Raw genomic sequence first — 24789 nt, 5'->3', positions numbered from 1 at the left:
CCATAGTGAGGCCCACCGGAAATTGGAGGAACAGCACCTAATTTTTCGCCTGGGCAGTTTGCAGCCCAGTGGTATGAACATCGACTTCTCCAACTTTAGATAGTTCCTCTGTCCCTCCCTTCCCCTCCTCCTTCCCAGATCTCCCTCTATCTTCCTGTCTCCACCTATATCCTTCCTTTGTCCTGCCCCCCTGACATCAGTCTGAAGAAGGGTCTCGACCCGAAACGTCACCCATTCCTTCTCTCCCGAGATGCTGCCTGACCTGCTGAGTTACTCCAGCATTTTGTGAATCAGTCTACCCCACGACAGAAGGGGGAGGAGTTGTAAAGTTTGATAGCCACAGGGAAGAAGGATCTCCTGTGGTGATCTGTCCTGCATCTTGGTGGAACCAGTCTGTTGCTGAAGGTACTCCCCAGGTTGACCAGTGTCATGGAGGGGGTGAGCTGTATTGTCCAGGATGTTCTGCAGTTTGTGGAGCATCCTCCCCTCCAAGACCACCTCCCATGAATCCAACTCCACCCCCAGGACAGAGCCGGCCCTCCTGATGAGTTTGCTGATCCTATTGGTGTCCGCAGCCTTCGCCCTGCTGCCCCAGCACACAGCAGCAAAGAAGATGGCACTGGCTACCACCGAATGGTAGAACATCTGCAGCATCTTACTGCCGATGTTGAAGGAGGGGAGCCTTCTCAAAAAGTTCAACCAGCTCTGTCCCTTCTTGTACAGGGCCTCAGTGTTCCTGGACCAGTCCAGTTTACTGTCCAGGTACACTCCAAGGTATTTGTACTCCCTGGTAAACTGCACATTCACACCATTGATGGAGACAGACACCGACTGAGATGTTCCTCTCCTCCTAAAGTCCACCACCAACTCCTTAGTCTTGTTGGATAGAACTGTAGTTGGTTAATTCATGGGTTAATGTGGTCTTACTTTGAATTACATTGAAACATACAGCCTGGAAAGGAGCCCTTCGCCCACGGAGTCTACACCGACCATTGATCACCTGTTCACACTTGTTCTGTTATCCCACTTTCTCAACTGCTCCCTACAAGGGGTAATATACACAGGCCAATTAACCTACAAACCCACAAATCTTTGGGATGTGAGACGAAACTGGAGCACCCAAAGGGGACCCATGCAGTCACAGGGAGAATATGCAAACTCCACACCGACAGCACCCGAGATCAGATTCAAACCTGTGTCTCTGGCGCTGCGAAGCAGCAGCTCTACCAACTGCACCACTGTGTCCCCCAACAGGAGATGGGGATATCAATCAATGTCAGCATGGAAGCTGAGAAATGGAAAGGTGTTCCTGAGTTGAGTAAAAAGGGCCAGAAATAAATGGGATTGGCCTTGGACAAGATGAGCTTGAAAAAGCCAGATAGAGATGGGGAAGAAGGTTGAGGCTGTGGTAGTTAGATGAGAGCACGGAGGGATATTATGAAGTAAAAAGAAAAGGAAAGACATCTGATGGGCTCAGCTGGAATAGTAAAAGGAAATCCGATTACAAAGTAGAGTTGCTGCTTTACAGCGCCGGAGACCCAGGTTCGATCATGACTATGGGTGGTGTCTGTATGGAGTTTGTACGTTCTCCCTGTGAGCTTGTGGGTATGCTCTGGGTGCTTCAGTTTCCTCCCACACTCAAAAAATGTGCAGGTTGGTTGGCTTCTATAAATTGTCCCTAGCGTGTAGTGTGTGAAAATGAGATAACATAGAACTAGGTCAGCACGGACTTGGTAGGCTGAAGAGCCTGTTTCCACACTGTATCTCTAAACCAAACATGACTTTGCTCCAATTACAGTGATGCTGATGGGCACAAACTCTAGACATTTCATTGCTCATGACCACAGGCTGTGAGGAGGAATGTAATTAAGCTCCTTCATTTGTAGATAACCAACATTGACTAGTATAGTAACACCAGAAAATGCTGGAAACACACAGCTAGCCAGGCAATCCGTGCCAACTGACTATTTCCAGGATTTTCTGATATCTAGCAGCTGCAGCATTTTGCTATTGATTTTTTGCCTGGGTTTGTTACTTTTGCTCAGAGTTCATGGGACAGTTTTGGGAAGAAAGGATAAACTAATGGTTGGTTTTATGTAGATGGTTTAATGTTAAACAGACTTTATTTTTTCAATTCATGCAATTCCTACCATAGTCTTACTTTATAAATAGGAGACTTTTTTTGTACTCACTGTTGGGAGAAGATTGTGATCTGATGTCAATGCCTAATTGTGGCTTTTTGTATTTCAGGTTTGTGGATACGGGTGAAATGTCAGAAACGTTTCCTTACAGAACAAAAGCGCTCTTTGCTTTTGAGGAGATTGACGGTGTGGATGTCTGTTTCTTTGGAATGCATGTACAGGAATATGGCTCTGACTGTCCAACTCCCAATACAAGGTACTGACACAACATACCTGCACAATACAGCAGGTTATTTAGATACAGCCTCTTTTGGGTCATGTAGTTGGGAAAGGGCAAATGAAATCTCACCCGACTTTAATAATGGAGACACAAGGAACTGCAAATGCTGGAATCTGGAGGAACTTAGCCGGTTAAGCACCATCTGTGAAGAGAATGGGCAAGCGACGTTTCAGGTCGGGACCCTTCAGACTGATGGAGAGGGGGAAGAAAATTGGAAAAGCAGTGGGAGTGAGACAAGCCTGGCAACTGGATACAGATGAGAGGTGGGAGAAATCACGTGAGGGGGCATGGAAAAGAGAGGTGGGGGGTTGATCCTACCACAGTTACATCTTTCCCATGCCCTATGGACAAAAATTTGCATTTCTCTCTTGTTTCTCCACTCATCAATTGCTAGGCTTTGATCCGTTGATCTCTTTTCCAGCTTTCTCCCTCACAATATTACCTCCACAGATGTTGCCTGACCTGCTTATTTCCTCTAGTATTTTGTGTTTTGCCATTTTTTAACAATTGAAGTTCAGTTAAACACAAGTTGGAGGCACAGGGAACTGCAAATATTGGTTAATAAAAAGACACAAAATGCTGGAGTAAGTCAGGGGGTCAGGCAACATCTCTGGAGAACATGGATAAATTAAGTTTTGGGTCGGGACCCTTTTTCAGATTGACGAAGAAAGGTCCCACCCCGAAACGTCGCCTATACATTTTCTCCAGAGATGTTGCCTGACCCGCTGAATTACTCCAGATTTTGTGTCTATCTTTGGTATAAACTAGCATCTGCAGTTCCTTTTTATTACGTTCAAGAGCTGGCAAGTTTACTGACTAGGTGTCTCTTCAGCTACAATGAACTTGATTCTTGCTAATGTCTGATACTATTTCTCTTGCAGGCGTGTGTACATATCATACCTTGATAGTATTCACTTCTTCCGCCCAAGATGCCTAAGAACTGCAGTCTATCATGAAATCTTAATTGGTTACCTGGAATATGTGAAAAAGCTTGGGTAAGTTCAATTTTTCCCTGAGACAAGCTCCCCCACACAAAACCATGCTGACTACTGCTAATCAACCCATGTCTTTCCAAATGCATGTATATCTTTTCTTTCAGAGTCCTCTCCAGTAAATTTCATTCCACAGATGTTAGACTCATTGGTCCAAAGTTCCCAGGTTTTTCTTTGCAGACATCTAGTCACAACATTAGCAGGCATGTGAATTTTCCGCGGATTTCCGTGTTTTTAAAATCCATTTTCCGCGGTTTTTGCATGGTTTCTGCATTTTTCACTTTGCCAAATAAATGGAGAAATCGGATCGAAAAAGAAAGGGAAAAAAAACGCTGTATAGACTTGTAATGAACAGTGGGTTCCGCTAGAGGTCACTAGGGGTTCTGCGAGAAATCCCCCCCCCCCCCTGCGCGCTGGAAGTCTCCCTGGAAATGTGGCACCTAGGCTGGGCAAGGCAGCCAATCTCTACCTCATCGGGACTTCCATGGCCAATTTGTCAATTTGGTTGCTAGAAGTCGCCAGAGGTTCCGCGAGAAATCCCCTGCGCCGTGGAAGTCTTCCCGAAAATGTGGCACCTAGGCTGGGCAAGGTAGCCAATCTCAACCTCATAGGGACTTCCGCGGCCGTTCGGTGGGTTGAATTTGCAACCTGCCGCCGGGGCTCTGGAACTCCAGCCCAGTTGGAGCCAGCAAATCTATCCCCATAGCCGTCTTCCTTGGCCTGCTAGATAAACCAGCAAAGTTCTGGAACCAAATGTGCCAGAAAATCAATGGTGGAACTGTAATGAGTAAATATTAAATTTAAGTACAAGATTATATAACTAAATTAAGTAAGACAGGGTTAAAATATAAAACACAGCAGAAAAGCCAATTACCACCTTTTAGGGCTGATTATCAATTAATGTGCGAATTTACTTCAAAATGTTATTAGTGTACAGTGACATATTCACATTATTTTGTAATGTCTATTTTTTACTTTGAAATGCACTAAAAGAGGCTTGAAACTGGGAATTTTGGGTGTGAATTTTTGACCCCCGCTGTACACCTTGCGCAAGCGCTCGGATCTTTTCCTCTTTTTCTTTTTGACCTCACTCACATGCCTGCATTAGCCATCTTCTAGTTATCCCAGCACCTCACATGTGTCTGATGATGATTCCGATATCTCAGTCAGGGTCAGGGTGCATAATTCCTTACAATAATTCCTTACAACCCCAACTGACTAACAGCTTGATCTGTTCATTTGGAAATGTCTTCATTGAAGAGTTAATCATTTTATTTTGTAAATGAACTGTAGCCATCCCACCATCCATCTACTTTTCTGCATGAGAAAATTTTTCTTGACACACTCTTTGCGTATGTGCATTCTCAATATTCATACAAATCCTAAGTCCTTTTTTCCTAACAAAATACTTCTATTCCAATTATATTTCCCTTGTTTTTCTATTACAATACATTTTGTTGTAAATGATCTTTGGTTTTAAATACCTAACAGTTTGGATGATGAGAGGCAGTGTTCTTGGCTGGGAGTTCTAAAACCAGAGTTTGTGGATAAATGCCTTCACTCACACAGTTGTGAATGTTTGGAACTCTTCACTTCAGAAAGCTTGATCAATATTTGGCTCCCTGGGAACAAGGGATGTGGAGATAAGGTGGAAAGTGAAAGTCAGCACAATGTCACTGAGTGGAGCTAGAGGACCTGCCATGATCATCATGTGCTGGATGATCTGTTCTTGCTCCCATTCCTTCTGTTTTGAAGTACAGCTATAGGTATTTAAAGCCAAATATTATTTACATCAAAATGTATTGTGAAACTGTAAAAACAAGGGAATTATAATCTCCATTCAGATAAAGAATATTCGAACTGTTTAACCTGCAATATGTTGGTGTGCTTGCACTTTTCCCTGCGTCTTTCAGCACAATTTGTGGCTACAGCTCAATGCTTTATTTTACCTGTGATCCACTGTCGTGCACAGGTATACACAGGGCCACATCTGGGCATGTCCTCCCAGTGAAGGTGATGATTACATCTTCCATTGCCACCCGGTCGATCAGAAGATCCCCAAACCCAAACGGTTACAGGAATGGTATAAGAAAATGCTGGATAAAGCTTTTGCTGAGCGAATCATACACGATTACAAGGTTAGTTCTGATGTTCTATTGTTCTATCCCTGTGTTAACAAGTAGTTAACGTGCATTCCTCAATGTAACCCAGCTCCTTTCAAGGTGTTGCTTTATCATGCTGACCATTGTAGACCTGTACAACTCATTTGACCGCACATCTCCCCAGGGCCCTGACTCCATGTCTCACACATTCTCATGTTGAAATATTCCAGCTCCCAACTGGGACAAGGAAGACCACTAGGAAAGTTGCTCTTAAAGTATGCTTTGACCAAACAAACTGAATATTTATAATCCTATGTAAGTCTTAACATGTTTGAACAGGTCGTCAACTTACTAATTGTCAGAGAAAACTACATTAGTACTAATTAGAGGGAATATTTGTGGCATGTAACTGCTGAGTGCTGGAGTAACTCAACGGGTCAGACAGCATCTCCAGAGGAAACGGAGAGGTGGCGTTTCGGTTCAGGTCTGAAGAAGGGTCCTGACCCAAAATCTCATCTATCCTTTCCTCTAGAAATGCTGCCTGACCCGCTGACCTGCCTGAGTTACTCCAGCACTTTGTGTCTATTTTTAGGTTCTTCCCTAATCTGTGGATAGCTCAAAGTACTAAAAGTTCACACTGGGAAATCCTGTTTTCTGCTTTTGAAAAAGGAGGTAACTTTCAGAAAGTCTATTGTGACATCAAGGTCTTTACATTGCTTTCTATGATCTACGCCCAGGAAAGTGGAAAGTTTAATTTTTGTTTAATGGGAAATTTAAATCTTTTATAATATTCAAAGTTGTTGCGAGTGTTGAAATTCCTGACCTTTGATAGCACAACAATGAGAATGTCACTAAAGGCCAGATCTCTGGTCCGGCGACCTGGTGCCATTAGTTTGCAGAGCGGCCACCAGGGTGGCGGCATTAGTGGCACCAAGCTCCAAGTCTGTTTAGTTTAGTATATTATTGGCATGTGTACCGATGTACTGTGAAAACCTTTTGTTTGCGTGCTATCCAGTCAGACTATGCATGATGCATAATCTGATGCACAGTAAAGGATAAAGGGTACAACATTTAGTGCAAGATAAAGTCTAATTAAAGATAGTTACAAGGTCTCCAATGAGGATGGGGGGGGGGGGGAGGGGCAAGATTGCACTCTAGTCGATGGGAGGATAGTTCAGTTGCCTATTAAGAAGCTGTCCCTGAATCTGGAGGTATGCTTTTTCAAACTTCTGTACCTCTTGCCAGAAGGCAGAGGGGAGAAGAGGGAGTGGCCATGGTGAGACGGGCCCTTGATTATGCTGGTGGCTTTGCCGATGCTGCATGAAGTGCAGATCGAGTTAATGGAAAGGAAGTTGGTTTACGTCTGGGCTGCGTCCACAATTCTCTGCAATTTCTTGCGATCTTGGATGAAGCTGCTCCCAAACCAGGCTGCGATGCATCCCGATAAAATGCTTTCTGCGGCGCATCTGTAGTTGGTGAGAGTTGTTGGGGACGTGCTGAACTTCCAAGCCTTCTAAGGAACATTGCTGTGCTTTCTTGCCATGTGTATTTTCCATTTTAAGTTTGAGTTTTAAGTTTTAAAGATACAGCATGGAAACATGGTCGAAGCATGGTTCAATTAATTCCACCTAAACATGATTACAAGAACAGTTTGTTTCTATCATCAGCTCCAAACCTTATCCATTGATATCTTTTTCATCAAACCAAATCATTGTGTTTCAAATCTTTGACATGGGATAGTAGGCGGATCTAAGTGATGCCCTCAGCCAGCCATCGCACACAGCACAACTCAGCAACTTCTATTAAGTATGTGGAAAACCTTCAGTAGATCAATTCTTATTAGTACAAATATCTCGAAGTGCTGACACAACATTGATAATTTCACGTTACCAAAAGGGCAAAGATAATTATATTTGAGACACTAAATTTCTCGATAATCAGAGGAGAGTAACGGGCAATATGTATATTTTTTAAATAACATGACCATTTGACCATTTTCCATGTGTACATACTGTGCTGCGTGAATCCCATATAAAAAAACAGCATGTTATTCAATGTTAATTTAGTTGTGATTTGGTGGTAGGATATCTTCAAACAAGCAACAGAAGACCGGTTGACCAGTGCAAGTGAGTTGCCTTATTTCGAAGGTGATTTTTGGCCCAATGTTCTTGAAGAAAGCATAAAAGAGTTGGAACAGGAAGAAGAGGAACGGAAGAGAGAGGAGAATAGCATTCCCAGTGAAATGCCAGATGTGAGTGTTGGGAAGTGGCTGCGATGGATGTCATGAACATTAAATGTACTGAATGTTTTAACTCTTCGATTACAGCCTCTGAAGCAGCAAGGGTTGCACTTTACAAACTTTCATAAATTGCTTTGAAATAGAACAACACATAATACAAGAGTTATCATGGGTGACTTTAATCTACATGTAGATTGGGCCAACCAAATTGGTAGCAGCGCTGAGGAGGAGGATTTCCTGGAATGTATACGGGATGGTCTTTTAAACCAATATGGAGAAGAACTGACTGGAGGACAGGCCATCCTAGACTGGGTATTGAGGAAGGATTAGTTAGCGATCTTCTTGTGCAAAGCCCCTTGGGCAACAATGACCATAATATGGTGGAACTCTGCATTAGGATGGAAAGTGGCACAGTTAATTCAGAGACTCGTGCCCTGAACGTAAAGAAAGGAGACTTTGAAGATATGAGAAGGGAATTGGCTAGGATAGACAGGCAAATTATACTTAAAGGGTTGATGGTGGAGATGCAATGGCAAAGGTTTAAAGACCGCATGGATGAACTCCAAAAATTGTTCATCTCTGATGGCGAAAAAATAAAACGGGGAAGGCGGCTTAACCGTGGCTAACGAGGGAAATCAAGGATAGTGTTAAATCCAAGGAAAAGGCATATAAATTGGCCAGAGGAAGCAGCAAACCGGAAGACTGGGAGGAATTTAGAATTCAGAGGATGACAAAGGGGTTAATTAAGAGAGGGAAAAAGAGCATGAAAGAAAGCTTGCGGGGAATATAAAAACTGACTCTAAAAGCTTCTTTAGATATGTAAAAAGGAAAAGATTAGTGAAGACAAATGATGGTCCCTGACAATTAGAGACAGGTGAATTTATAATGGGGAAACAAGGAAATGACAGAACAGTTAAACAAGTACTTTGGTTCTGTCTTCACTAAGGAAGACACAAACAATCTCCCTGAAATACTAGGGGACCGAGGATCTAGTGGAAGGGAGGAACTGAAGGGAATCCACATTAGTCAGGAAATGGTGTTGGGTAAACTGTTGGGACTGAAGACAGAAAACGGGCAATTATAGACCAATTAGCCTTACATCGGCAGTGGGGAAAATGCTTGAGTTGATTGTTAAAGCTGCTATAGCAGCGCATTTGGAAAACAGTGACAGGATCGGTCAAAGTAGGAGGGGCGGCACGGTAGCGCAGCGGTAGAGTTGCTGCTTTACAGCGAATGCAGCGCCGGAGACTCAGGTTCGATCCTGACTACGGGTGCTGTACTGTAAGGAGTTTGTACGTTCTCCCCGTGACCTGCGTGGGTTTTCTCCGAGATCTTCGGTTTCCTCCCACACTCCAAAGACGTACAGGTATGTAGGTTAATTGACTGGGTAAATGTAAAAATTGTCCCTAGTGTGAGTAGGATAGTGTTAGTGTGCGGGGATCACTGGGCGGTGCGGACTTGGTGGGCCGAAAAGGCCTGTTTCCGCGCTGTATCTGAAATATGAAAATAATATGAAAAAAAAGTCAGCATGGATTTATGAAGGGGAAATCATGAGTGACTAATCTGGATTTTTTGAGGATGTAGCAAGTAGAATGAATAAGGGAGTGCCAGTGGATGTGGTGTATCTGGACTTTCAAAAAGCCTTTGATAAGTTCCCACACAAGAGATTAGTTTGCAAAATTAGAGCGCATGGTATTGGGGGTAGGGTATTGACATGGATAGAGAACTGGTTGGCAGACAGCAAGCAAAGAGTAAGAATTCCAGTGAATGATCCTTTTCAGAATGACAGGCAGTGACTAGTGGGGTGCTGCAAGGCTCGGTGCTGGAACTCCAGTTATTTACAATATATATTAACGATTTAGACAAGGGAATTAAATGTGACATCTCCAAGTTTGTGGATGACACAAGGTTGGGTGGCAGTGTGAGCTGCAATGAGGATGCTATGAGGCTGCAGTGACTTGGTTGGGTGAGTGGGCAGATGCATTAGGGTTAGGGTTAATGTGGATAAATGTGAGGTTATCCACTTTGGTGGGAAGAACAGGAAGGCAGATTATTATCTGAATGGTGTCAGATTAGGAAAAGGTGAGGTGCAACGAGACCTGGGTTTCCTTGTACATCAGTCACTGAAAGTAAGCATGCAGGTACAGCAGGCAGTGAAGAAAACTAATTGTATGTTGGCCTTTATTGCGAGAGGATTGGAGTTTACGAGCAAGGAGGTCCTATACTGCATTTGTACAGGGCCCCGGTGAGACCGCGCCTGGAGTATGGTGTGCAATTGGTCTCCTAATGTGAGGATGGACATTATTGCTATTGAGAGAGTGCAAAGTAGGTTCACCAGGTTAATTCCCAGGATGGCGGGACTGACATATGATGAATGAATGGGTCGACTGGGCTTGTATTCACTGTAATTTAGAAGGATGAGAGGGGATGTTATGGAAACATAAAATTCTTAAAGGATTGGACAGGCTAGATGCAGGAAAAATATTCCTGATGTTGGGAGAGTCCAGAACCAGTGGTCACAGTTTAAGAATAAGGGGTAGGTCATTTAGGACTGAGATAAGGAATTCACTGCCACAGAAGGCAGTAGAGGCCAATTCACTGGATGTTTTCAAGAGGGAGTTAGATTTAGCTCTTAGGGCTATCGGAATCAAGGGATATGGGGGAAAAAAAGCAGGAACGGGGTACTGATTTTAGATGATCACTCATGATCATGTTGAATGGCAGTGCTGGCTCGAGGGGCTGAATGGCCTACTCCTCCACCTATTTTTCTATGTTTCTATGTAAGAGCATAATACTGGGCATGCTGGAAATTGGAAATAAAAACAAAAGACTCAGCAAATCAGGTCTGGCAGCAACGATGGAGGGAGAAACAGACTAGATCCTTTGCTCAAACTTTAGGCAAAGAGGTTTATTGAACTGAGTGCTGCCTTTCCACTTTGCAATGAATATCTTGTGTCCCAACAATGATCTTTTTTATTGATCTTTACCAGTTGTGGTACATTTGTACATGAAGAATATGCTATTTTAAACAGTGATATAAATATTTGTTTAGTTTCTGTTTTGGTGTTTGGGCACATGCGAATTTGGAACCTGTGTGATTTCATCAAGGCCAAAAGATGGGTGTTTGAAGTTTAGCATTACAACAGCTACATTAGGCCATGATTCTGTTGTTGAAGAATTTGCCAGGGAGCACATATTGTCCCGTATAGACATTGTAGTCCGCAAAAGTAGTTCATGCTGCCATTATGGAATCTGTGCTTGCAATCAGTAGTGGCACGATTATCTTATGGAAAAATAACGGGCCTTCCCATGTACACTGCACCTGGGTACACGTCCTACTCCAGTCACGCTCAGCACTGGCACAGCAGCTCGTCTATGTTTGTTATGAACATGATACAGTACAGCACAGGAACAGGCCCTTCAGCCCACAATGTCAGTGTCAAACATGATGCTAAGTTAAACTACTCTCCTCTGCCAGCTTGTGACCCATACCACTGCATATCCACATGCGTATGCAAAGCGCTCTTTGCAGATTTTCATATCTACCTCCAGCCCGAACACTGGCAGCGTATTCCAGGCACCACGAATCTGTAAAAATAAAACTTCCCCTGCACACCGCTGTTAAACTTTGACCCTCTTACCTTAAACCTATACCCTGTAGTCTGACATTTCTACCCTGGGTACCCAGACGTTTCTACCCCAGGTTCTGACTGGTTACCCTATTGATGCCTCTCTTCATTTTATATACTTCTATCATGTCTCCCCTCAGCCTCTGACGCTCCAGAGAAAACAATCCAAGTTTGTCCAACCTCTCCTAATAGCTAATACCCTCTAATACATGCAGCATTCTGGTAAACGTCTTCTGCACCCTCTCCAAAGCCTTCACGTTCTCCCTGTGATGGGACGACCAGAACTGCACGTAATACTACAAATGCGGCCTAACCAAAGACCTATAAAGCTGCAACATGCCTTCCTGACTCTCATACGCGACCGATGAAGACTAGTATACAGTACGCCCTCTTTACCAGTCTATCAACCTGTGTTGCCACATTCAGGGAGTGATTGACTTAGATCCCCCCCGATCCCTCTTACAATATTCTGTTCAAGTGCAACCCCTTGGCTTGGTGCAAGACAATGTGGATTAATACAGAAAGAGTAAATCCATATTCCTTCACAGAGGTCTTTATAAATATGCAGAACTCCAGCATGATTACCTATTGAATATATACACCAGAAGGCAGCAACGTTGTAAGAAATTGGGTAAAATATTTTATGTTCCATAGAAAGTAACGGTCAAATGTCTGAGGAAAGGTCCCGACCCCAAACATCACCTATCCATATCCTCCAGAGATGCTTCCAGAGATGCTGAGTGACTCCAGCAGTTTGTGCTTTAACCTTTAAAAAGACTACTGTGAAGTATGCAGTCATTTAAGTGCCCTTTTATATCATTTCCAGGGAAAGAAAGGAGACAGCAAAAATGCAAAGAAAAAGAACAATAAGAAAACTAATAAAAATAAGAGCAGCATCAGTCGAGCTAACAAGAAAAAGCCTGGGATGCTGAACGTGGCCAATGACTTGTCACAGAAGCTGTATGCCACGATGGAAAAGCATAAAGAGGTACTGTCTGCGTGCGATTTAAACTCAGCCATCCTGAGCAATGCTTTGTTTTCACAACATGCTCTACTCAAACATATCTGCTGAATATTAAGAAAGCTCGTAGTCACTGGGGTGAAGGAGATAGAAGGGCCACACTCCTTTCTAGTCAAGAGTGTTTTATTGTCGTATGTTCCAAAACGGAATAATGAAATTCTTACATGCAGCAGCACAACAGGTATGTGAACATAGTACTCAGTAGACACTATAATAAACAAGAAGTTCAATATAAAAAATAAAGAAGCAATACAATGAATCAATACAAGCAATACAATACAAATACAATGCCCCCAAGTCCCCAGTGCAACCAAGGCAGTTTAGAGTTTATTTGGAGTCCATCAAATTCCCTTGTAACTATACCTGGTAGAATTGATCTACAGTGAAATACATCCCCCTTGACCAAGCAGTTTGCAGGTGTCCAGTTTCAGTACGTGGAGTGGAGTGGAGTTAGAACCTTTTGAGGCTGCAAAAAGAGATACATCCCAGATGTAGGGAGTGTACATCTCAAGGAAATCATCACCAGTAGAAATCCAGAGAACCTTTATGAGGTAGAAAATCTCATCATATCAGATTTCAGGTTTATGGATAAACCTACTTAATCCTATTATATCTCATCAGTTAATGCTTAATCCTTGCAGAATTGCTGCAGCTTTGTTTATTACCGCAGAGGTAGCCACTGCTGCGTTTCCAGCAGTCGAGGTTTTGGAGTGTTGTGCGAGAGAGAGAGAGAGAGAGAGAGAGAGATAAAAGATTAACTGGCAGAGAACACAGAATTGCCTCATCCTCTGCTAAATTAATGTTAGTGCCTCAAAGGCAAACTCGAATTTTTTTTGTAGAAACAAAGAAGTGCAGTGCTGGTTTACAAAAGAAGACACTAAAGTAGCTCAGTGGGTCAGGCAGCATCTCTGAAGAAAGGTAATAATTATGGACTGTTCTATAATTATTATAATTATGGGGCTACTCCCCACCCATACAATAGTCATGTCCCCCTCCTCTCTGAACACCCACCATCCCCCCCAGGCCATCTACTCACCTCAGGCCATCTACTCATCTGCCCTTCTCCGACCCCGACCCCACCCTTGTCGCGTCTTCACCATCCCCCCCTGGCCTCCCCCTTTCTGGTACGGAACAGTCTGCCCTCAGCAGAGGCTTCACCTTTGTTCCCCTCCGCCCCCATCTCAATGGGTTCCGGGTCCGCCATGACATAGAGCTTTTCTTCCGTCACCTTCCCCTCCGTGCCTTTTTCTATGGGAAGGAGTCCTCATCACCCAGTGATGACCCCTCCTGTCTCCACCAGTCCCTTCCTCTTGGACTCGCCCAGATGGCTCTCTACCTTCTCTAGACCTTTTTATTTTCAACTGCAAACGTGACATCAACCGTCTCAACTTTTCCACTCCCCTTACCTACTCTAACTTCTCCCCCTCTGAACGTATAGCCCTCTGCTCACTCTGCAGCAAACTCGACATTATAATCAAACCCGCTGACAAGGTAGGTGCCCTGGTAGTCTGGCGCGCTGACCACTACCAGGCTGAGACCAGGCGACAACTCTCAGACACCTCCTCCTACTTATCCTTGGACCATGATCCCACAGACAAACACCAGGCCTTAATATCACACACCATTTCAGATTTCATTACTTCCGGCTGTCTGTCCTCCAAAGCCTCCAACCTTATTGTTCCCCAGCCCCGCAAGGCCTCATTTTATCTTCTCCCCAAAATCAACAAACAGGACTGCCCTGGCAGACCCATTGTTTCTGCTTGTTCATGTCCCACTGAATTAATTTCCACATACCTCGACTCCATCCTATCATCCTTGGTTTAATCCCTCCCTACAGATGTCCAAGACATCTCACACGTCCTTTCTTCCCTTTAATTACTTCTGTTTTCAGGCCCCCACTACCTCATCTTCACTATGGATGTTCAGTCAATACACCTCCATCCCCCCCAGGAAGGTCTTAAAGCCCTCTGTTTCTTCCTCGACCGCAGAACCAGCCAATATCTGTCTACTAACACTCTCCTCCGCCTAGCAGACCTGGTCCTTATAAACTTTACAACTTCTCCTTCGACTCCTCCCACTTCCTCCAAATCCAAGGCATAGCTATGGGCTCTCGCATGGGCCCCAGCTATGCTTGCCTCTGTAGGGTGCGTCGAACAATCACTGTTCCAGGCGTACACTGGCCCTATCCCCGAACACTACCTCCGCTACCTCCTGCACCCATGCAGAACTCACTGACTTCATTAACTTCATGACTAATTTCCATCTTGCACTCAAATTCAAATTCACTTCAAATGTCATCTCTGACATTTCCCTCACCGTCTCCATCACAGGAGACAGATATCGACTGACATCTATTATAAACCCACTGACTCCCATAGCTATCTTGACTACGCTTCTTCCCACCCTGCTTCCTGTAAAGACTCTGTCCCCTACTACCAATTCCTCCATTACCCCGCATCTGTGCCCAAGATGAGGTGTTCCACACCAGGTCATCGGAGATGTCCTCATTCTTTAGGGAACGGGGGTTCCCCTCTTTCATTATAGATGAGGCTCTCACTAGGGTCTCCTCGATATCCCGCAGCTCCGCTCTTGCTCCCCCTCCCCCCATTCGTAACAAGGACAGAGTCCCCCTTGTCCTCGCCTTCCACCCCATCAGCCGTAGCATACAGCACATAATCCTCTGACATTTTCACCACCTCCAACGGGATCCCACTACTAGCCACATCTTCCCATCTCCACCTTTCCGCTTTATGCAGAGACTGTCCTTCCGCAACTCCCTGATCAACTCGTCCCTTCCCACCCAAACTACCCCCTCCCCAGGTACTTTCCCCTGCAAACGCAGGAAATGCAATACCTGTCCCTATATCTCCCCCCTCGACTCCGTCCAAGGACCCCAACAGTCTTTTCAGGTGAGGCAGAGGTTCACTTTCACTGCATCCAACCTCATCTACTGGTATCCGCTGTTCCAGGTGTGGATTCCTGTATGTCGGCAAGACCAAGCGCAGGCTCGGCGATCGTTTCGCTGGACATCTTCGCTCTGTCCGCCTAAATCTACGTGATCTCCCGGTTGCTCAACACTTCAACTCCCCCTCCCATTCCCACACTGACCTTTCAGTCCTGGGCCTTCTCCATTGTCAGAGTCAGGCCCAGCACCTCATATTTCACTTGGGTAGCTTACACCCCAGTGGTATGAACATTGATTTCACAAAACTTCAAGTAGCCCTTGCTTTCCCTCTCTCTCCATCCCCTCCTCCTTCCCAGTTCTCCGACCAGTCTTACTGTCTCTGACTACATTTTATCTCTGGATCGCCCACTCCCCTGTATTTCTGTATCGCCTTCTCTCCAGCAATGCTGCCTGTCCCGCTGAGTTACTCCACCATATCTTCGTAATAATTAAGGATCTATTTTGCACTCTGGTATTTTTCTCTTTGCTCTACCTGTTGTTCTTATGTTTGTCAGATTGTGTTCATGTATAGTATTATCTGATTTGATTGGATGATACCCAAACAAAAACTTTTTGAAGTATCTCAGTACACGTGACAATAATAAACTTAATACTAAATGTTTGGGTTTTTCATTGAAAATGTTTATTCCTAAAATATTGATTCCTACACAAAGTGCTGGAGTAACTTAGCTTGTTTCTGGAAAACACAGTTAGGTGACGTTTTGGATCGGGACCTTTCTTCAGATGAAGAAGGCTCCCGACCCAAAATGCCACCTATCCACTCCCTCCACTGATGCTGCCTGACCCGCTGAGTTACTCAGCACTTCATCTTTTTTGTTTTTGTAAACCAGCACCTGCAGTTCCCTGTGTTTCTATTCACATTGAATTTCTAGCTAGCATTAACCATCACTCCTGCATTGATCTACCTGTCTCTGCCGATTCACTGTAATGAGGGTGCTGGGCTGTTTTTCAGGTATTTTTTGTCATCCACTTCCATGCCGGCCCTGTGGTGAACACCCTGCCCTCCGTCGTGGACCCCGACGCACTGCTCGGCTGTGACTTGATGGACGGCCGAGACGCATTTCTAACAATCGCCAGGGACAAGCACCTGGAGTTCTCCTCAGTGCGCCGGGCAAAGTGGTCCACCATGTGCATGCTGGTGGAGCTGCACAACCAAGGCCAGGACCGCTTCGTTTACACTTGCAACGAGTGCAAGCATCACGTGGAAACACGGTGGCACTGCACGGTGTGTGAGGTAAGGAGGGCTTGCCATGACGGCTCCTGACTGAGCCCCATTAGAGGGACCTTAGACAACTAGTCATCGGCCATCATGGATGATCTTGGGGTCCAACTCCATCGCTCCCTGAAAGTGGTAACACAAGTAGCAAAGAAAGCTTATGGTACTTTTGACAAGATATGCAACGCGGAAACAGGCCCTTCGGCCCACCAATTCCGCACTGGCCAGCAATCACCCTGTACACTACACTGTAGTGACAATTTTACCAATGCCCATTAACCTACTAACCTGCACGTCTTTGTAGTATGGGAGGAAATCGGAGCACCTGGAGAAAACACTCGTGGTCACAGAGAGAACGTACAAACACCCTATAAATAGTACCCATAATCAGGGTCGAACCCGGGTCTCTGGCGCTGTTAGGCTGCAATTCCACCGTTGTGCCATCGTGCCACCCACTTATACACTTGTTTTCATTGGTCGAGGCATTGAGTATAAATGTCAAGAAGTCGTGTTGCAGCTCTAATACTTTGGTTTGATGCAATTGGAGTATTGTGTGCAGGCATGGATAAAATGAATGCTCAGTCTTTTCCCCAGGGTAGAGAATTCTAAAACTAGAGGGCAATGGCTTACGGTGAGAGGGGAGAGATTTAAGAGGGACTTCACTTTGGGGACAACTTTTTCACTCAGGGGGTAGTCTGTATCTGGAATGAGCTGTTAGAGGAAGCTATAGAAGCAGATACAATTATTACTTTAAAAAGACATTTGGACAAATATAATGATGGACACACAAGAAATTGCAGATCCCGGAATCTTGTGTAAAGCACAAAGTGCTGGATTAATTCTGTGTCAGGCAGCATCTGGGGAGGGAATGAACAGGTGACATTTCAGGATAGGATGCATTTAGGAGGGTGTGCGACTAACCCTGTATTCCAACTTGCTCAGCATGGACAAGGTGGGCCAAAGAGCTTGCTGTCCACTCTGACTCTTTGTTGTTTATAATGCAGTGGTTTTCATTTCTCTTTTCTTTGCCTGTCTAGGATTACGATCTATGTGTCAACTGCCATAACATTAAAGGCCACGAGCACAAAATGGTGAAGTGGGGACTGGGGTTGGACGACGAGAGCAGCAACCAGCCCGATCCGCTGTCCAAGAGCCCACAGGAGTCTCGGCGCCTCAGCATCCAGCGCTGCATCCAGTCTCTGGTGCACGCCTGCCAGTGCCGCAATGCCAACTGCTCGCTGCCGTCCTGCCAGAAGATGAAGCGGGTGGTGCAACACACCAAGGGCTGCAAGCGCAAGACCAACGGAGGCTGCCCCGTCTGCAAGCAGCTGATTGCCCTCTGCTGTTACCATGCCAAGCACTGCCAAGAGAACAAATGCCCCGTGCCCTTCTGCCTCAATATCAAACACAAGCTGCGGCAGCAACAGCTTCAACACCGGCTGCTGCAGGCGCAGATGCTGCGTAGGAGGATGGCCACCATGCAGCGGGGGAACGTGCCTCAGCAAAGCCTGCCGTCCCCTACCTCAGCCGCGCCCATTACCCCCACTGGGCAGCAGCAGCAGCCGCCGGGCACGCCGCAGACGCCCGAACCCCAGCCCCAGCCCCAGACCCCGCCGTCCAACAACCTGCCCGCTGACTTCCCCAACCCGCCCAGGATTCAGTCCCCTGCCACCGTCCCGCAGGGGAAGCCCGCCAACCAGGTGCCGGCACTGCCGCAACCCCCACCCGCGCAGCCCCCGCCCGCTGCAGCTTTGGAGGTGGCCAGACAGATCAAGCTGGAGGCCCAGCAGCAGCACCACCTGTACCAGATGGCCAGCATGAACAACGGGCTGGGCATGGTGCGCCAGAACATGATAGGGCAGCAGATGGGGCCCGTGGGGCAGATGCCGCCGGTCAACATGAAGGTGACGCGGCTGCCGATGGGGCAGGCCATGCCGAGCATGCAGCCTGGGCAGTGGCCGCAGGGGACAACGCTGTCGCAGCCCCTGCAGCCTGGCATGCCCAGGGGCGCTATGCAGATGACGCCGCCGCAGACCACGGCCGGGCAGAGGATGCCCAGCTCCCAGCAGCCGCCGCGAGGCAGCATCTCCCCCAACGCGCTGCAGGACCTGCTACGGACGCTGAAGTCGCCCAGCTCCCCACAACAGCAACAACAGGTGCTCAACATCCTCAAGTCCAACCCGCAGCTGATGGCGGCCTTCATAAAGCAGCGAACGGCCAAGTACCAGGCCAGCCAGCCCGGCATGCAAGCGCATGCCCAGCCCCGGGTGCAACAAGCGGGCATGCACACGCAAGCCGGCATGCAAAACCCCCTGCAGAACCTGAGTCCCATGCAGGCAGCTGCCCAGCGACCTGCCCTGTCCCCACAGCAGCAAGGCCTAGGCAGCCTGAACAACCAAGGTCAAACCATGAGCATGATGAACCCCGGCCACAACCCCAACCTGCCGGCCATCAACCCCCAGTACCGGGATCTGCTGATCAGGAGGCAGATCATCCAGCAGCAGCAGCAGCAGCAGCAGCAACAGCAGGGTGCTGGCATGGCTGCAAGCATGGCGGGTCACACCCAGTTCCAGCAACCGCAAGGACCAGCGTACCCACAAGCCATGCCGCAACAACGCATGCAGCAACACATGCCCATCCAAGGCGGGCCGATGGGGCAGATGAGCCAGCTGGGGCAGATGAACCAGCTAGCGGGCGAGGGGGCTCCGACCATCCAGCAGACGTTGCAGCAGCGCATCCTCCAGCAGCAGCAGTTGAAGCAACAGATGAGCTCGTCAGTACAGCCCAATCCCATGAGCCCCCAGCAGCACATGCTCTCAGGACAGCCGCAGCCTTCTCACCTGCAGAACCAGCAGATCGCCACTTCCCTCAGCAACCAGGTGCGATCGCCACAGCCGGTACCCTCCCCACGGCCCCAGTCCCAGCCTCCACATTCCAGCCCTTCGCCCAGAATACAGCCGCAGCCTTCCCCTCACCACATCTCGCCACAGACCGGCTCCCCGCACCCTGGACTGGCAGCATCCCAGGCTAACCCCATGGATCAGGGACTCTTTAGCACCCCAGAACAGAGTGCAATGCTTCCACAACTGACTAATCCTGGCATTAGTGCTATACACAGCGCCACTGGTGACTTAGGACTGGGCACTGACACCTCCAGCCTAACAAGCTCCACCATTACATGTGACACACTAGAAAAATTTGTGGAAGAAAACTTGTAGCATTTTGGGAGGGATTTCTCCTGATACTTTTTTTGTACTGAAAATTTCAGCTGTCTGGGGGTGTGCAGACCCCTGGAAGGAACTGCAACTTCCTTAGACTTTTAGGGATGACTTGCTGTTAAAATACAAAGAATATATTTTTTGTTCAGACTGGTTGCACATTCTGGTCGAGTTTTTTTTTTTTTTCCATTTTGTTTCTTGTTTCCCTTTTGTTGCTAATGACTCTGCCTGAGGTTTTTAAATGGAGATGAATGCGTTCATTATATTATTCATATTTTTTATTTTGTACTTTTCAGACTTTAAGCATTTTTGTGTTTAAAAACCAGGAACAAAGTTTTCCTTAAAAATGCAACATATAATGTATACCAATAATTTTCTGCCGTGTTCTGGGAAGGTTTTTCTATAGTGAAGTCTGTGCGGGCGTTTCAAGTATTGAATTTGTATAGATAGGAATAGACCATTGCACATATGTACTGGCTAAAGCCAAACCTTGTCTTGCAGATGTAGAAATTGTTGCTTTGTTTCATGATAAACTGGTTTTAGTGAAACTAGGATGATCACTGATAGATTGTGGTGATTTTAATAGAAGAAATATCTTTCCTTTTCCTCCTTCATTCTCTGTGAAACTTGAAATGAGAAGAAAGCAATTATAGTGTAAATCATGCAAGTTATATAATTACTATAAATAAGGAACCAAAACTCAATCACTGTATAAACTGGTTAAAACTCATTTCTTACTTATATACCATATTGTTAAATAAACTGTGTGCAACAGAAAACAGGTTTGTACTTCTTTAGTATTTGAAGCAATGTTTTTTAAAAGTAAAAGGGAATATATGTTTAAAATCCACTCCTTAACGCTCCCCACCCCTGTTAAAGGTGTTGATCAATCCCACCAAGTATAGACCTCCAAATTCAGCTTTCCAGAATTGAAAGAGCTTACCTTTTAAAGTAGTGCTTTTAAAACAGAAGCCTACAACTGCTCCATGATCCCAATCCCAGGCCACGTGTGCATATAGACATCCACGAAAATAAGCATACACAATCATGCAAATGTACATACATACACAGCGTGCACGCCTACACAATCACGCACAATCACACACATGCACACACATACACGATTACAAATATGTGCATGTGTACAATCAGACACGCACACAAAACCATCCACACATGGACACCATTTCCCTCCTGTGTGACACATTACTACCAAAAATAAAGAATCACCAATTCCTGTGATTGGGAAAATCCAACCCTGCTTTCTTCAAACACAAGGTTTTCAGTAACCTGTCTTGCTTTTGTTTTGATGATTAACATTTTTTTAAATAGGAACTACATTTTTGGAATGCCACAATTTCTATACAGCTTGTAAAGTTTAAGGCGTGATTTCTATGCAGCCTCACTCTAGTCTCGCCACTTGTGTAACTTATACTTCAGCCAAGTATATAGAATGATGGTTACTGATGGGACAGTGACTGATTCCATCAGATTACCTAGTTCTTTCGGTTGAAGGTTAATCTGAGCTGCCTGCATGCAGGTGTTTATGTATGTGATTCAGAATTATGCAAAATCAACAATACTGAACTGTGATAAGTTAGAATATTAAAACCTGGACACTGGATACATTCAACCGCAGACAGTGGGTGTGTGTTTGGGTTTCTGGTTATTTTTGCTCTATATATGTTTCTGTTTGAGTTGATTTTGTGTGGCATTGATAGTATGTACACTGAGAGGCAGATATGGCCTGTCTTCTGTGAGATCCTTGCAAGCTTTAAGATGCAAGATCCCTTTCATCTGACCGTATCCAGACCACATTTAAAATCTATGAAAATAAAACCTGTATTATTGGATCATGTGTATAAATCCTGCAGCAACTGTGTCTTTGTTCTCCCTCCTCTCCTGGTTAGCTCGATTTCTGTGACATGTTTGGTTTTTGAAAACTTTTTGTGGTTTCTGGTGTCCGTTTAACGTGCTTTCTCGTTTCCCAGGACATTCATTTTACAGGATTTCACTGTTTATCTCTGTGCTTTCAAGTGGCTTATTTGTGATTGATTCTGTGAAAATACTTATTTTAGAATTAACATGAAGAGAACTTCATATGCCCAGTTGTGTGTGCGTGTGCATGCGTGCGTGCACAGCAGTTTGTATTTATTGTATTTAAGCTGGAAACAGTGCAGAGAAGATTTACGAGGATGTTGCCAGGACTCGAGGCCCTGAGTTATAGGGAGAAGTTGGGCATGCTAGGACTTATTCCTTGGAGCACAGGAGGTTGAGAGGTGATCTTATAGAGGTGTATAAAATCATGAGAATAAATTGTGTGAATGCACAATCTTTTACCCGGGATAGGAGAATTAAGAACTAGAAGGCAGAGATTTAAGGTGAGAAGGGAAAGATTTAATAAGAACCGGAGGGGCAACTTTTTCACACAGAGGATGGTGGGTATATGGAACAAGCTGCCAGAGGAGGTAGTTGAGGCAGGTAGTATAACACCATTTAAAAGACATTTGGACAGGCACATTGAATAGGAAATGTTTAGTGGGATATGAGCCAAATGCAGGCAAATAGGACTAGTATAGATGGGATATTTTGGTTGTCGTGGACGTTGGGCGAAGGGCCTGTTTCTGCACTGTACTTACGCAGTGCCTTTACTGTAAAACACAAGATATTTGACAGGTACATTGACAGAAAAATCCTTTGGAAACTTGTCTCAGTACGGCATCTGCAGCAGATGCAGTGTCCTCTTCACACAACTCGCTGTTACCTGATGCTGTAGAGATGGTGTTTTCTGGCATGGTTTAGGATGAGAGGATTGAATCTGATTGTAGGTGAATTTGAGGAGATTGATCAAAGGTGCTACACACAGAGTTCAAGTCTTCCATGAAACAGATAGAGATACTTTGTGCAGTTCTGGTCATCCCGTTGCAGGAAGGATGTGGAACTTTTAGAAAGAGTGCAGAAGAAGTGTAACAGGATTAGAGGGTATTAGATGTAAGGAGAGGTTGGCCAAACTTGGATTGTTTTCTCCTTAACATTGGAGGTTGAGAGGAGACCTGATAGAAAGTGTATACAATTATGAGCAGCAAAGATAAGGTAGACAGTCATAACCTATTTCCCAAGGTTGAAATGTCAGTAGGTAGAGGACATAGCTTTAAGGGCAGAGGGGGAAAGTATAACGGAAAAGTTATTTACACAGAGTAGTGGGGACTGCAGTGCACTGTGGTGGCGGTGGGGGCAGATATGAAAGTGGTGTTTAACAGGCTTTTGGATAGGTACATGAATATGAAATGGAGGGATATGGATCACATGCAGGGAGAGGAGATTAGTTTAACTTGGCATCATGCACAGACATTGTTGGCCGAAGGACCTGTTCCTGTGCTGTACTGTTCTATGTTCAAGAGGTGGTGATACAGCACAGAAACGGGCCCTTCGGCCCACCAAGTCTGCGCTGACCATCACCTGCCCATTTATACTAATCTCGCGTTAATTCCAAATGCCTAGAAGTTCAGTTTTCATCATTTTACAATTGTAATTCATTTGTTCTCAGAAGCATAATAACAACAGCTTTTGCATCACTCCAGATATTCAACCTCGGCCTTTCTCAAAGTGCAACAACCTCACCTTTGCAATCCTGTCACGCCCTTGCATCACTTCTATCGAGCATCAAAGATTGTCTTGGATCGTGGTGTGGGCACACACCTCTGAATACTGGGATGACGTGGAAACGCGAGAGACCGCAGATGCTGGAATCTGGAGCAAAAAGCAAATTGCTGGAAGATTTGGCGGGTTTAGTTTAGTGATGGTGGTAGAACTGACACAATACTGGCGTTTAAGATGCCTTTAGATAGTCACCTGCATATTCAAGGAATAGAGGGGTATGGATCATGTTAAGACAGAAGTGATTAGTTTAGCTTGGCATCATGATCAGCACAGAAATACACCGATCAGCCAAAACATTATGACCTGATGAGCCAAAAAATTATGACCACCTGCCTGATATACTATTGGTCCTCCGTGTGCAGCCCCATACGCAGCAGGGTGCGATGCACTGTGTATTGTGACATTTCTCCCGTGACCACCATTAAAATTTTCTATGACTTGTGCCACAGTAGACCTTCGGTCAGTTCGGACCAGATGGCATAGCCTTTGTTGCCCTCGCGCATTGATGAGCCTTGCGTGCTTTATCCCTCCTTAGACCACTGTCGGTAGGTACCACTGCTGACCGGGAGCACCCCACAAGCCTTGCCGTTTCAGGGATGCTCTGACCCAGTTGTCTGGCCATAACAATTTGGCCCTTGTCATAGTTGCTCAGGTCTTTACTCCTGCCCATTTCTCCTGCATCCAACACATCAACTTCAAGAACTGACTGTTCACTTGCTGCCTAATGTATCCCACCTCTTGACAGGTGCCATTGTCACAAGATAATCAATGTTATTCACTTCACCTGTCAGTGGTCATAATGCTTTGGCTGATCGGTGTATGTGGGCCGAATGGCCTATTCCTGTATTATTCTATGTACTATGTGTGCATTTTTGTCATTTAAATTAGTTTTTCTTGAATATTTCTATTTTTCAATTCAGACTTGGGTGAATCCTGGATGTATGAAATAATTGAAGAATCTCAAACAGATTGAAACACAAGTATCAGATAAATGCAGATTATTTGGTTTAGACTAGAGATACAGCATGTAGACCACGATCACCCATTCACACTGGTTCTTTGTTAACCCACTTTCTCATTTATTCCCGAGAGGCAACTTAAAGGGGGCAATTAACCTACAAACCCGCATGCCTTTGGAATGTGGGAGGAAACTGGAGCAAACGGAGGAAACCCACGCGGTCACAGGGAGAAAATGCAAACTCCGTACAGATGCCACCTGTGTTCTGGATCACAGCCTGATCTCTGGTGCTGAGTCAGCAGCTCTACCTGTTGTGCCGCTGTGCTGCCCCTTTCTCAACCTCAACATTTTAAAGCATTTCTCAACCA

General features: G+C 45.5%; 1 protein-coding gene across 7 annotated transcripts in view; it reads left to right on the top strand.

The window, feature by feature from the left end:
* Positions 1 to 21650, top strand: part of LOC144604008 (CREB-binding protein-like) — a 96343-nt gene extending 74693 nt beyond the window's left edge. For all 7 annotated transcript variants that reach the window (XM_078417996.1, XM_078417995.1, XM_078417991.1 and 4 more), the window contains 7 exons: positions 2251 to 2397; positions 3303 to 3416; positions 5386 to 5551; positions 7599 to 7766; positions 12210 to 12371; positions 16322 to 16603; positions 17623 to 21650. In XM_078417996.1, coding sequence (XP_078274122.1) covers positions 2251 to 2397; positions 3303 to 3416; positions 5386 to 5551; positions 7599 to 7766; positions 12210 to 12371; positions 16322 to 16603; positions 17623 to 19803 — 3220 coding nt within the window. In that variant the 3' untranslated portion in view covers positions 19804 to 21650. The remainder of the gene's footprint in view (positions 1 to 2250; positions 2398 to 3302; positions 3417 to 5385; positions 5552 to 7598; positions 7767 to 12209; positions 12372 to 16321; positions 16604 to 17622) is intronic.
* Positions 21651 to 24789: the final 3139 nt, after the last annotated feature.

The sequence above is a fragment of the Rhinoraja longicauda genome, chromosome 21, assembly GCF_053455715.1.
Source record: "Rhinoraja longicauda isolate Sanriku21f chromosome 21, sRhiLon1.1, whole genome shotgun sequence".
NCBI classification, from domain to species: Eukaryota; Metazoa; Chordata; class Chondrichthyes; order Rajiformes; family Arhynchobatidae; genus Rhinoraja; species Rhinoraja longicauda.
Note: the sequence above shows the minus strand (reverse complement) of the source record. Positions and strands in the feature narration are given on the sequence as shown.